Source organism: Condylura cristata, unplaced genomic scaffold (assembly GCF_000260355.1).
Source record: "Condylura cristata isolate star-nosed mole 26May11 unplaced genomic scaffold, ConCri1.0 scaffold00008, whole genome shotgun sequence".
NCBI classification, from domain to species: Eukaryota; Metazoa; Chordata; class Mammalia; order Eulipotyphla; family Talpidae; genus Condylura; species Condylura cristata.
The window spans coordinates 41,117,618-41,132,886 of NW_004567109.1; the positions used below are offsets into that span (position 1 = coordinate 41,117,618).

The 15,269-nt window shown below is 32.2% G+C and overlaps 1 protein-coding gene across 1 annotated transcript in view; it reads left to right on the plus strand.

Moving 5' to 3' along the window:
- LRRC7 (leucine rich repeat containing 7) overlaps window positions 1-15,269 on the plus strand; it is a 378,921-nt gene that overhangs the window by 161,706 nt on the left and 201,946 nt on the right. Inside the window, exon 4 of the mRNA XM_004679111.1 lies at window positions 6,773-6,890. Coding sequence (XP_004679168.1) covers window positions 6,773-6,890 — 118 coding nt within the window. The remainder of the gene's footprint in view (window positions 1-6,772; window positions 6,891-15,269) is intronic.

Genomic DNA, 15,269 nt, shown 5'->3' on the forward strand with positions numbered 1-15,269 from the left:
GCTGCGCCACCAGGGCGGGCCAATTTTTTTTAAAGAACACTTTGAAATGGTTTAAAGACAAAGTGCTTCCAGTAGATTAGGTTTGACAAGGTGCTCCTCCTTGTATATTCAAACAGACAACAATTACTCCAAGAACACAGATATACCCCCTTCTTCTAAGACAATGACAAATGCTAAAATGATTTTGCTGCTCCAAAGGGAGAAATAATTCAACAATTCTTTTGTACAAATTGTTGCTGAAAAGATCTATATTTTAAAAACAGCAGGTGTTATGTTTATTATTTTCTAGGACTGAGTGCTTGGGTATTTATTGTAGCTTCAATCTTTCCAAGGAGAAGAAAATATTTCTCTGTTGCATGTGCAGAGAGGGGCTAAAGTGCACTAGAGGATTTTGAAATATTCTTTTTTTCTTAACAAATGCAATTTTTTGTGATGCTATGAGTTCTTTTCCAGCCCCACACCTCCCTCTTCAGCCTCTAGCATTTCCACTTTTGGAGACATTAAAGTGTTCTTGGCCAACAAAGATAAAAAAAGATCTCTTCTTTGATTGCCCATTTAGTCTTGACACCAAATCTTTATAAATTTCTCTTCCTAATGTGTCTCTCCTCATCCTTACTACCAGTGCCTTAACTAAGACTTTCATTATTTTTCATATGGATATGTCTAATCACTGACTTGTTGCAGGTGCCAGTTGTTCCTCAAAAACAAAAATCTAAGCAAACCACATTTCTGCTATTGACATGTAAAGGGTGGATATGAAGGAGCAGCATAGGATAGTTTGAAAGATGTGCAAACCCAAACATCCAAATCTCTAGGTTAACGACAAGGTCTAGGAATGTTTATTTTGGAATAAAATTCACTTAGCAAAGCAATCTCTCTGTGTCTCTCTGTGTCTGTCTCTCTTCCTCCCTCCCATGCGCTTCCTCTCCTCCACCCCAACCCCATCTCTGTCTCTCTCATATACTTATTATCTTTTATTTTTATATATTTCTGTACTTGTAACCACCCATTGACAGTATAGTTTGTGCTTCATTGTTAGGTCCTGGCACTGTGCCTAGCATCAAGTAGATTTGTAGAAGGTACTTACTGGATATAAGCAGCCAGGCAGAATAGAAAAGGGGAATAAAGAAGGGAAGAAGAAAGTAAGAAAAGGATGAAGGAAGGCAAGGAATGGCATAAGTGAATGCCAAATTAGAAGCTTCCAATTTCACCAAATACATATAAAACTGGTTTTTTACTTGATTATTTCTGAGTTGGCTCTTTTAAACTAAAGATAATTATTACACTTGTATTAAACGGAAGAGTTTTAAAATGTTTTATTATACTCGGCACAAAATAATTATTTCTTTGAAATAGTTTTCAATAGAACAAGGAATGCTACAGTCTAAATACTTTTAAAGGGATTCAAAGGAAGGACTTCTAAGAAACTGCCATTGAATGACGCCAACTCATTAGACAATCAGGCCTTTTCCCTAGTGGACTAAACTTGTGCCAACATATGGCATCAATAAACCTCTCATTGAATATTTATGATTTGATGTGGAACTTTTCAGTAAAAGGATTTATCTTATTAACATTTATAAACCACAAACACTGTTTTATTTGTAATGGAAAAAATAAACAGCTTATTTCTTATTTTTTTCTAAGGAACTATGTTTAAAGATACCATCACTCACTTTCATGACATTTTAATTGTGCATTTAATTTTCCAAGCTTGAGTTTGAAGGTGATATGAAATGCAAAGCCATATTACCATAGTTTGCATTTATATAGCACTTCAGGTTTAGCAAAGTACTATAACATACACTCATATTTACTCTAATGTAGGTCTTACTGCAAAGGATAGTTATGGAATCAGTCTTCTTGCCTATCCCCACTGGGACCGGTATGATTGGCTTGAAGTTCTGCAGTCTCATTACTCTCCTAACCGAGGCAGCCATCAACTGTTGTCACTTGTCATTGTTATCTTTCCAAAGCACAAATCTGTATGTACAGAGGGAACAGTGTGCTGCAGTGGAAAAATGACTGTGCCAAACAGAACTGAATTTGAATACTGGCTTGGCACTGTTAGGTAGATGACCTTGTAATAGCAGCTTCCTCAGTTTTCTTATTTGCAAAGTAGAGATAATAATGCCTTCCTTGCATCAGCATTGTATAGAGACCATGTATATTAATCTAGGTTAGTACCTCTATAATCTATAATCATATCTATAATCTATAATTATAATCTGTAATCTCTTGTACTTCTATAATAGCCACTCAAGAAATGACCACAATTTTATTTAGCACTCCCCTGCATAAGAATATAAAAGAGAACAACCATTATGAGAAAAGTATCAGGCACTGTATTTTCACTGCAAATGCTGCAGGTCTAGAGAAATTTACTCTCTAATCATCCTCAAATAGAGACATCCTGGCATTAATATGAATCAATGCAGGGTGCTATGAAAGTACATACATGGAGCATGTAAATTCTTCTTCAGTTGTCTGGCCTGACAGATGTGAAGGGTTAATCTTGGAGGAAAGAGGAGGTGGGATAGGAACAAAGCTTGATGTGACCTGACAGATGTGAAGGGTTAATCTTGGAGGAAAGAGGAAGTGGGATAGATAAATACCAGGTGGTTTCACTTGTATGTTTAGTCCAAGAAGCCAAACATAGGGTCAGATGAAAACAAACTATAAGACTGACCCTCGAAAGCAATATATAGATCTGAGACACTCAGGAGGGGATGGAGATAGTGAGGGAGAGTAAAGAACAAGTGGGGAGGAGGACATAGTGAGTGTGAAATTATGGGCACTTTGGTGGTAGGACAACTATGGTAACTGAGCCTGATGGTAGAGTTCCTATATCATGAAAAAAAAGAATTTTTTAAATAAATAAATGTTTTAAAAAGATAAAAATTAAAAACCAGAAATTGAAAACAAATTCAGTTTTGCTGGTTTTGCCAGATTTATTTATGAGTTCTCCATCAAGCTTTGGGTATATCACTGGTAAATAGGATATAGTTTGCTTATTTTTCATTTTAATCCATTGTGACAGTCTTTAAATTGGAGAAATCAATCTATATTTATTGATAGCAACTAATGTGATATTTGCATTAGTCTATTTTTATTATTTTTATCTGTCCTACTTTTCTGAGTTTTTACTTGTTTTCCATTATATTTACCAAAGATTTCTAGTTATCACATCCATTTATTTTACCTCTTCTACTAAGTTAATTTTATAACTGATGTCCACTTTAGTGATTACCCAGAAATGGTAATATATATCTTTAATTTAATATGCATTTTTAAATTTAATATAAATTTATTATCCTTTATCCTTCTCCTGCTAATACTTTATGCTTCTCCTAATAAATATGCTTTGGTTGGACAGAAGTTTTGTATCACATTGATTTGTTAATCCCAGAATTAGACATTTTTTGTTATAGAGTCAAAGTTCATTTTGATTTAATCACACATTATCCTTTTTCTTAAAAAATTCTATTTTTGTTCTCTTTGGATAGAGTTCTAGGAGTGGAAATGCTGGGTCATATGTATGTTTATTTCTACCATCACTCAAGCCAGAATCGACTATATCACAGAATCGACTATATCTCTAGATTTGATTTAGAAAGTCTCATAGATACTGTGAATTTCAGTCCCTTATTGAAGAAAAGTTATCTTCTTGGCATATTTAGAATAATAATTTTCTTTTTCCTTTCCTTTTATTTCTTCCTTTGCTTTTTTCCCCTCTTGCCTTTTTCTTTGTTTCCTTTCCCTCCTCCATTTCTTTCCTTCTCCTTTGTGTACTTCTTTTTTCTTTAATTTTCCTACTACTTTTTTCCTCATCTTTCCCTTTCATTCGCCTTACTTCTCTCCCCTTTCCTACCTTCTTTCCTTCTTCCTTCCTTCCTCCGTCCCAACTTTCCTCTCTTTTCCTTCCCTCCCTCCCTAAACAGCTACATCATCCCTCTTTTCAGTTCACTCAGAGAAAAATTGTGGAAAATGGGAACTTCTTTGCAAGACTTGATTTTTCTATTTCACTCTTGGGGGTTACCTGTAGGAGATCCCAAATCTCTTACAGAGTCTTCTCTAATTTCCCACTCTGTTCAGTTCCCAGGAAGTTTTCTGCCCTTCCACTTGCTAAAAACTAAGTCTTCAACCATCAGTTACTAACAGATACCACCAGAAGAAAGCTACAGTAGAAACCACTTTATGTGTTATACATTTCTTGTTATTCAGGAAATGGAAGAATTTCTTAATTTACACTGAGAACTAAATTATGTATAAAAGGGTGTGTGTGGTGTTTTGCTGCACTAATGGGTTTTCTTTGAATATTTAGTCCACAACACTGCTTAAAACAGAAGTGGATTATATCTTTTCATGTCTTTGTCTTCAGTGCTAAATCATAGCATACAATAGGCATTAAATAGCTATAATTTAAATACATGTAGATGTAGACTCAGAACATTGACTCCAACATCCAAGTCTATACATGCTTTTAAGCAAACAGCTGAAACTAGCTTGTATTGCACTCTTTGAATTGAGAATATCTCTATTGCCACAAGGAAGATACAAAATTACCCCTTACTTAACTTTAGTCTAACATGTGTTGGCTCTTGTTTTTCAACAGAAATACATTCCTGAGCCAGTTCCACCACCATCATCAACAAAATCTAGTATTGATATTCTACCAGTGTGTTTTCATTGCACTGGATATTTAGCATGGCATAGTTTTTCACACATTTTATGTACTGTTTATCTATACATTGTAAACAATCTGAGTTCAGTTGCAAAGTCTTATTCAATTTTGTCTCTTGTGCTTTGTACAGTATGTATTTTTTTAGCAATTTATGATTTTCCATAAATGAAAGAATAATATTTTTGAAATATATATATTTTTGTGTCAAATGTTCTTTATTTTCAACACTAAGGTTTTTCTCTTTTGTGTCAACACTTTTAGAAAACACCTAACCATTACTTTCTTGAAATCAGTAATGTAAATTGCACACTCTTCTCAAACCAATTTCTGTCAGTTAAATTGCTTCTGTTAGTCCAAGAACACTTTAGTACCAACATTTCTGAGACTCAAAACAATTTTATTGTTTTTGAAATGTGAAAATCATTAGCAAATGAAAGGCAAGATAACCATAGCCATTAACAGTCTTATTCTAATTAGCTATTAATTATATTTGGTGTTTCATACTATATTGAAGAATTACAGCTATTTTATAATCACCCTGCACTTCATTTTCATTCAAAGCTTGAATATTAAAAGAATCATTAAAATGCCTTCTTAATTTGTTTGCCATTTAGAGACATCATGACTCATATTTAAAAGTTCACCACTTTATTTATGAAATTTAGATTCTTCTACAGTTGTTTCCCTATCTGAAAGTTCCTGTCCGGTGAAGTGGCACTCTTAGCTCTAACTTGGCACTCTTCTCATTTGCCCTTTACTTAGCTAAGTATACATTCAAAGATATTTACTCAATATACACTATACAAGACAATGTGCTGATCACTTTTATATAGGCAAAGCTGAAACAGATTGATTCCAAATAAAAGAGACATGACTCCTGACTTCATCAAGACCTTATCATCTAGAAAAGTAAAAAATATATTATTATGTAGGTGTGCTTCTGTATATATGTATATAAGTGTTACTAATAGCTGACAGTTATCAAGGTCTTATGCTACACCAAACACAGTATTATATCATGTTGAAATTCTAGTACTACATAAAGTATTTCAAATAATCCTTGTAAGAAGACCAAAAAAAAAAATGACTAACAAAAGCAAGAAACTGCTTGTTTTATCTTAAATGGCAACCAGCTTGATCATCTATTTTCTAAAAAGCTAATGAGTTAAGAAATATAAAGCATTTGCTACACTGTTTTGCCTATAAATAATAAATTACTTGTAAGAACAAGTGGTAGTTAAATGTACTCTGGGCCAATTTCATAGTCATGGATACTGGAGACTTCATCTGCGTAAATTCAGCAAAACAGAATTAGAAATGTCAAACAGAAAAGATCTCATTAAAATAATTCTTTCAGAAATGAATCAAAAATCGGTCCCAGCTGTTCATATCTTGAGTAGTCAAGATGAGATGGACATAGCTAAAAACAAATCCAAGTTATTGTTTTCCAAAACATGATACTGGAAGCACCTATATCAAAATAATCATATGGCTAGAGTACTTGCTAAAAATGCATATTTTTATCCTTGAATACAATGACCCTGGACCAGGTCATTTTTTTTTTTAGTAGAGACCAGGAATCTACATGTCAAATGATCACCTCCACCCATCAGTGATTATAACTGTAATGGATTGAGAACCATCACTTTTAACACTTTACACTTTATCCTTCCTTAGCCTATGGCAGAATGAAGCAATCACTAGTGATTTTTTTTTTACCAAATATCAGAGGTTAAATGTTTCATCTGCTAGATGTTTATGAAACACAAAAGGAATAAGATTCCAAATATTTGAATGCTTTTCAGCTCCTGTGTAGTATGTGAACAACTGTTCAACATGACTAAGTGGAAGTAATACTTTATGGTATCTAAAATGGTTGCAGAAAAAAAGGAATCAAATTTTGGTAGTTATGGGAAAATAAATATGCATCCAATTATTTTGAAGAAAATTTCAGGAGAATCAGTGGGAAATTGAGTGTTAACAATAAGCAGAATGGAGAAAGTAGAAAGCAATGAATTTTGTAACTGATTTACATATGATTGCATTTGACCAAATTGAAAGCTAATTGATTATTATTTTCTTTTACAGCAATTGTTCAACTGTCAAGCTCTACGAAAACTAAGTATTCCTGATAATGACCTTTCAAATCTGCCAACCACTATTGCTAGTTTAGTTAATCTTAAAGAACTGGACATCAGTAAAAATGGTAAGATTCTTATCTCATTTCTAAAGAAATCTGGTGAATTTCTTTATTGATAATATGCTTTAATGATGTCTCTTAGCAAAGAATTTCACAAGTTTTCTTTGATATCATATGCCTCTAAATTTATTTTCTTAAAAAATTAAATACTAAATTATAATTCAAAACAGAAAGTTTCTCTCCTGATCTTCTTTTTCTCATGTACATAAGTCACTCAAGCCTCATTCCCTTTGCAAAAGATGTGTGATTTAAACTTTTCTACCATATTTTACTGCCATTACACTGTTTTCCTCATTCTCAGTCATTTTTTCCAACATATCTAAGTATCATCTGTTTAATGATTCCTACCTTTCATCTTACTTGAAATTGAATTCCCCCTTTTTCTTACTCTGCTCCATTTCCCCCATAGCAAGCCATCCCTTCAATATTTTAAAATGTACTTATTTACTAGAGTTATTATCTATCTTCTGTCCAACACTGTAAATTCCACATTGTGATAGGAGGGATTTCTCTCTCTTTTGATCACTGATAAGTCTCAAATACCTAGAGCAGTTTTTGGTAAATAAGTACTCAATATTTGTTATGTTGCTTCCCAGAATTGTGTGTTTTGTGACTTTGTTTATGCTGATGCTGATATTGATATTCCTGTCCATGATGTTTTCACTTGAATGATTGATGGGAAGCTTCTGTATCTATATATATTTTCATCACATTTTATTTAATTCCAAGTGATCTTGTTTTTCCTAATATCCTCTTTTTTATTAAGGTAACGTTGGTTTGCAAAACTGTAGTATGATTCAGAAGTATAGGATCCCCTCTCGTCAGATGTATGTTACCAAACCGCAACCAGCATCAGGGGTACCCATAGTCCTCTCTCAGTCCATTCTGTCCCCTCCCATCCTTGCTCTTTACCCTTACCCCCCACCCAACTGGCAGCCTCCATACCACTTTTTAGATTTCTAGAATTTGTTAGCTTCACTGTCTGATTCTTGTTTTATTTATCTATATTTCACATATGAGTAAACATTCTGACTCATTTTGCGAAGCGTAATCCCTTCTAGTTCCATCATGTTGTCACAAATAGGAAGAGTTCATCTTTTCACTGTAGCTGAGTAGGAATTATGTAGACACACACATATGTAAACAAACATATGTCACATCTTCTTAAATCAGCTTTCTGTCGTTGGTTAAATAGGTGCTTCCACAGCTTAGGTATTGTATATGGTGATGCAGTGAACATAGACATCCATGTATGTCTTTGAACTAGTGGTTTTGCATTCTGTGTGTTTGAGATATTATAAGCTCAGACATCTATAGATGTATGTTTTCATAATATATCCACTGTGGTGGTGGCATCACACTCATGGTGGCACCATAGCCCTAGTAATCAACCCACTACCCTTCCCTTCTGGCTACCTCAGTTGTGCAGTTAGATATGAAGGGTTTGTTACTGTTTTTTTTTTTTTTCTGACTCTTTATTTCTCTGTATTCCATATATAACTGAACCCTTTAGGTATTTTCTTTCTTCTTCTGAATTATTTTGTTTAGCATTATCCTCTTCAGTTCCATCCATGCTGTTTTAAATGGCAAGAGTTTATTTCTTTCTATAGTTCAATAGGATTCCATCATATACATATATATGTATGTATGTATGTATGTGTGTGTGTGTATATATATATGTATGTATGTATGTATGTGTACCACATGTTTCTGATCCATCCCTCCTCTGTCCTTAAACAACACAGGTTGTTCCTTAACTTGTCAGTTATGTATAAATAGGGTTGCAATGAACATAGGGAGGCATATATCCCTTTGAATTAATGTTTTTGCATGCTTTGGCTAGATACCTAGGAGTGGAGTTACTAAGTCATATAGTAGAGGTAGGTCTTTTTTTTGATATTTTGAGCAGTCTTCATACTATCTCACACAGAGGCTGGATCATTAAACATTGACACCAACAGTTTACAAAGGAAGGTTCCTTTTGCTGCACAACTTTAGCATCACTTGTTATCGCTGGTCTTTTTTTAGGTGAGGCATTCTCACAAATGTAAGTAGCTTGATTCACATTTCCCTGATATTAAGTGATGATGAGCATTTTATCATGTGCCTGTTGGCACATTGTCTTATTGTGAGAAATGTCTACTTAGATTTCTGCCCATTTTTTTGATAGCTAGTAGGTTTTCCCTTTGTTAAGTACCTTGTAAATCCTGGATATCAGACCCTTGTCAGATGTATGATGTGAAAATATTTCTCCCATTTATCAGGGCCTTTTTGTTTTAATAACCATTTCTTCTGCTATGCAAATACATTTCAGTTTGATGTAATCCTGTTTTATTTTATTTTATTTTGCTTTTACTTCCTTTGAATAGGAGTTGAGTTCCTAAATACATCAGTGACCTTGGATATCCACTTTATTTTCATAAATCAATAAACAAATAAAAAACCTATTTAAAAAAAAAAACAGTTATGCCCAGGACTATGAGGGCATGAAAAGTAACCCCTCCATCTTTAAATTACTCAGTTAAACTCTATGTATGTTTGTGAGAGAGAGAGACAAAGAGAGATATGAGAGAGAGTAAAAGAGAGAGAGACTAGTTATTTTGGGCAATATACTTGGTCCCAAAGGGGTTGATATAGACAAAAATATGTACTTGCCTTCAAGAAGCTTATATTCTTGAGGATGACTTACAAATTAAATAAGTATGCTACCTCAATAAAAATTTAAGTAAAATAAAAAGAAATTAAATAGGTAATTATAGACTGAAACAAGCAATTGAGAAAGAGACATTGATTGTGAAGAGTATGCTTGCTTCTAATCCAGTCAGTGCAAGTAGGGCAAACTACCTAAAGAAGTGATAACCAGAAGCTCAAACAGAACAAACAGGTGTTGCTATTTAATGCCTATGAAGTTTTATTTATGATGCATGAAGAAATTCTAGAGATATGTTATTAAACATAGTACCTAGACTTAATAATATGGGATTGTGCTCCTCAAAAGTCATTGAGGAGGCAGATCTCATGTTAAGTGTAGTTACCCCATACAGACAATTAACAAGAAAACAAAAAACAATTTGGGGAGGTGTTGACGATGTCTATTATCTTTATCATAGCATGAGTTATTGCTCATGTCCAAATGCCTCAAATTATACACATTTAATATGTGTATCATTTATACCTCAATAAAACTATTAATAAAAAATTAAATAAAGCACCCTAAAAAAGTTAGGGTAACTTGACTTTTTAGGTAACTAAGGATCTTAATTTGACTAGGACTTAAAGAAAAATCTCTTGAACATGGGTAAATTAAGAAATCTCAAACCATCCTCTTTAAAATTAAGATCCTATTGTTATTATCCACTATACATATCCCCTACCTCCATTCCTTATTTAATTTTCCTAATAGATTTTATTTTAATTGTTTATGTGTTCGTCTGGACTCTCTTTACTAGAATTAAAGTTCAGTGATGCCATTGTGTTTTGGTGATTTTGATCACTAGTGTATTTTTATTTACTAAAACTGTGGCACATTGTAGGGGTTCAGTAAATACTTATTGAATGCATAATAAATGAATGATGAATGGTCCTTCTGGAACATGAAATACATGTTGAAATGTATCAGTGTAAATTACTACTGATTTAAATGTGAGTTTGTGGGCGTCATGGAAAAGTTTAAAGTATCAATAGGGAAATAAATCTAACACTTATAAACAGTCAGTGAAAATCATATAACACTGCAATGAAGTATTAAATTATATGACACAAATTACAGTTATAAATTCCTAGAGAATGGAAGGATTAATTAAGACTATTATTATTGAATAGTTGAACTAAAGCTTATTTATATATACCATGAAGAAGCACAGCAGCATCTGAATAAAGAAGATTTCATTAGAAGGAGACAATACTAGTGCAATCAGGGGGGACACAGATGTCTTTCAACCAACTTGACTTAGTAATTTGAGAAGTTTCAGGAACACATGCCTGAAAAGATCATAAGTAGATGTAGTAAAAGAATCACAGGTAAATACAGGCCTACAAAAAAATTAAGTGAGGTCTACCTTCAGTTTTTTTTTTAATATATTTACAACAGTATACAAATATAAATACCAATGTAAATTGATAGCTCTGTGCTTTAATAAAGCTTAGTATTTCCTATATATTTATATACAGTATTTCTTATATATTTGTATATTTATATACAATCAAATTGTTTTCAAATTACAACTTATGAGAAATACCATATGGCCAAATATACCAATACCTTGGCGTTCAGGCAAATTAGGGTATATAGTCTAAATGAAAATCTACACTATTTTTTTAAGTATTAGAGATAAAATCATCACCTACTAAAATTCATGATAAATATTATTACATTTTCTGAGCATTATAATAAATCCTTGTTGGCCCTTTTTCATCAAGAAATTTTTTGTAAACTAAATGTCACATTTCTTCAACTTAGAAGTCTGTACATATCCTTAGAAGTTTTTGTATTATTTAGGGACCTTCAGCTATGTTTATGATCTCTACAATCAAGGAATATTTATGTAAAAAGACATGGCAAACCATTCTGCAAAGTTAGGATAGTATAAAAGTTTTGATGAACATGATGATATATCATCCATTCCTAGTAGTTACACAAACAGTAAAAGATTTCAACACATCATCCTTTTCAGAAAATTGTACATAAAAAAGCTGTCACTGAATTTGTGGCAGAGACCTAGATAGTTACTTCCAGAGTGTAATGCATCCTTGGGAATCTGTCAAGTGAAGGAAGAGCAGATACCAGAAAATAAGTGTAATGTCAGCATCACAGTTGGAATAGCACCAGTAAGAAAAAAATCAAGATATGAAAGAAGATAATCAGTATATATAGGGAATAACAAAATAGAATGCTTGTTTTGACTTGGGTACTCATTCAAATATTAGTCAATCTAGGTAAAAATTTGCCTGAAATGTGCTTGAACTTGAAGAGTGACCTTATTGGATGAAACAAATTCACTTGGAGACTAAGGTTAAAGTGATCTTGGTTGTCCATGTGACTTCTAATCTTTATTTTCTTCAGGTCAAGGTCTTTTAATAACTGGACTGAGTCACCATTTTTCTGTCAATGATTCAAAAATAATATTTCATATTAAAACCTTTACCTAAGTAAACTTTGTTATGCAAAAAGGTATTTACATAATTTTTTTGTGAATATTTTCATCTATATAATCACAGCTCCATCTAGACCAATTTGCTTTTGTTTCATCTTCATACTTGAAGATACCACATTGTCATGACCAAATGCATCAGGTTGCTTACCTGTGACATAAAAAATATACTATTTTCTCTTCCCAAAATATCCCTTGCTCCCCATTACTGTACCTCATTAATCAGTCACCATCTTCTTCACTTTTAAAGGCATTTCAAATGTTACTTATTCTGGGTAACTTACCTGAAACTATACAAAGAGAATTAATTGCTCCTTCTTCTGTAATACCTATATACTTTGTGTATGTTTTTGCATTATAATGATCTCATTTTGTAATTTAATTTCTGTATACCCTATGTATTTGACTATATTGAAAAAATCTTGAAATCAGGAACTATTTTATTTATTTGGAGCCACTAACACAATACCTTGCATATATACTAGGTTCTCACTAGATGTTTGGCTGATAAGTTGATGTTATACAGAAGCATTCTTTTAAAAATTATAATGTATATGTCTATTACATTTCATTAAGAATCCTACATAGAATAGAGTCTGTTACATATTGTAACTGAGTGCTAACACCGCAGTTTGTAATTAGCAACCACAAAATCAGCACTACTTAGGTATACGGTAATATAATTGATATTTTTGTTGATTCAGCTAGTTACTACTTACTTCATGGCAAGCTTTGACCACCACCTTGTGTTGCATGTGATGTCAGTTGTATGCTGGACATATCTATATGTTCCACAAACACACCCAACATAATGTATTTAAAACAAAATTCATCCTTACCCCTCCTGTTTATTCATTATTGTTCTCTGTGATATTACTATTGTCTACTAAGCCATTCAAGACAATAACCAGTTCTATTCTCCAACTACCATATGCATTCTGTCATTAAATTCTGTCAAATTTACTTCCTAAGTAAAATAAATGTCAGGCTTTTTCCTTCCACCCATTTGAATTATAATTCTTAATTTAGGTCTGTTCCTCTTTCCCAGTCTATACACACACACACACACATACGTGTGTGTATGTGTGCATGTTTGTGTGTGTGTGTGTATATATATGGCCCCATAATTGGTGTCCTCATCCCCATTACTGCTACCACTACTCCCTAACCCAACCTTCACAAAGAAATGTTAGTGCTCTCTTAATGTAAACATGATTAAGTTACTCTTCTTACAATACTGCAGTTATTGCAATTGATGTATAATAAAGTGTAGGAATCCCAAGTTTTTAAATTCCCATACTTTCATACATGTGTCAGTCCACTAAAGATGATTTACACTTTTTAACTGTAAGGTCTAGTTACCTAAGAGTTAACTCACATAGTTAACATTGTTTCATCACCTTTGTTACTCTATAATTTTTCCTCTGTTTAAATCACCTACTCCTCTTTTACGGAGTTCCATTTCACACATCTATCAAAACCCAATTTAGTATTAAAAATACTTGTCAATTAGTTTTATTAAATTATTTATGTAGTTTTAGTTTTTAACTATTAATTTTAAGCATAAAGAAAATTATGAGACAAAAATGTGTACATGGCGATTGCATAAACATTTTATTTATATATATATGTACACACACATACTGTGTATATACGTATATACACAGTATGTGTGTGTATATATATTTTTAAATAAATATATATTTAAATAAATATTTAAATAAATATGACAGAAATTGGTATATTCTCATCTCTCTCTCTTTCCACATCCTTCCTTACAAAGTTAGTGTTAGGTATTTGATAAAATGTTTGTATGTTATATATAATATTCTGCAGTTTTTTATCCTACATTATATATGAAATGTATCATTTTGTTTATCAATGCGTAGTTAAATGTGCCAACAAAATAAAAAGCAAGACTCCATATCCCTGTCAATACTTGCAGTTATTAGATATTAAATGCTAGCTAATTAGGTGGATCTATAATGATGCCTTGATCTATTAATTTGTAGTTACCACATCACTGGTAAAATGGCATTTTTCACTTCTATTGGCAAGTATACAGTATCTTTCTCTGCCAGAAGAATTTGTTTCAACTGGAGTCTCACAGGCAAAGTATTGATTTTTTTTTAATTGACATCAACTTCAGAGATTAATTTAGGAAGAATTGATATTTTTGTTGTTGTAAACCAAGACTATGATATTTATCTGTTTTTAGACCTTATACTGTATTTTTCAAAAAGTTTGGAAGAAACATTCAAGAAAATATTTCAAGAAAATATGGCATACATTTTTATTAGTAAACACTAGTTTCTTGGTAAATTATAAATTGCTTTCCTTTTTAAAAAGTACTTTCTTTAGAAACATTGTTGATTTTTATAGCTTGATCTTATTTTCAGCTGTGGTCATGAATTACAAGTACTAATATTTCACCAATAGATTCTTCAGCATTTTACATATAAAAGCATATCTACATAAGGCAATTTTTTCCCTCCCCTATATCTATATTTTCTTGAGCATTTCACTCTTTAGAATTATAATTTCCAGTGAAATCATCTATTCCTTCATCAGATGGTTAATTTTATTTTTAAACATTGTCCATAAGCTTTTTAAATGTGTTTTATAAATCTCTACTGTACCCATGGCTATTTATTACTTAGTATTCCTCATGATGTTTAACACTGCCATCTTTTTTCTATTTTTTTATCATCCATACTACCAGAGATTTTTCTACTTTACTAATATTTCAAATAATACTACTTTGGGTCATTATTCTCTTTATTAATTGGGTGGTTTGTTAACTTCCAAATTGTGATTAATTTTGCTTTTTACTTCCTACTGCAGCTATTTTTATTATGGCCCTTTTATTTTCCTAAAAGTTACTCAGTTATCATATTGTGAATATTACAATATATTTAGGTCTTTATTGTCATCATCTTATTTTTAGTAAAATACATTGTAGACCACACAGCCTATGTAGTATGTGTAGTATAGGTGATACTGTATTCTTGCTATTTGTTGATTTTAATATTATGGCCAGGTAGTAGTCAATTTTCAAAATATTCCATGTTAACTTATAATAAAATGCATATTCTCTGGCCATTGAATACATCTAGGAATCTACCAGAAATGTACTTTATCCAGTACTGCATGATCAGCTTTTCAATGAAAAATTCTAGATCTTAGTTATTTTTAACACTTGGAACTGTGAAAGTACCCAATACTGGGACTATTT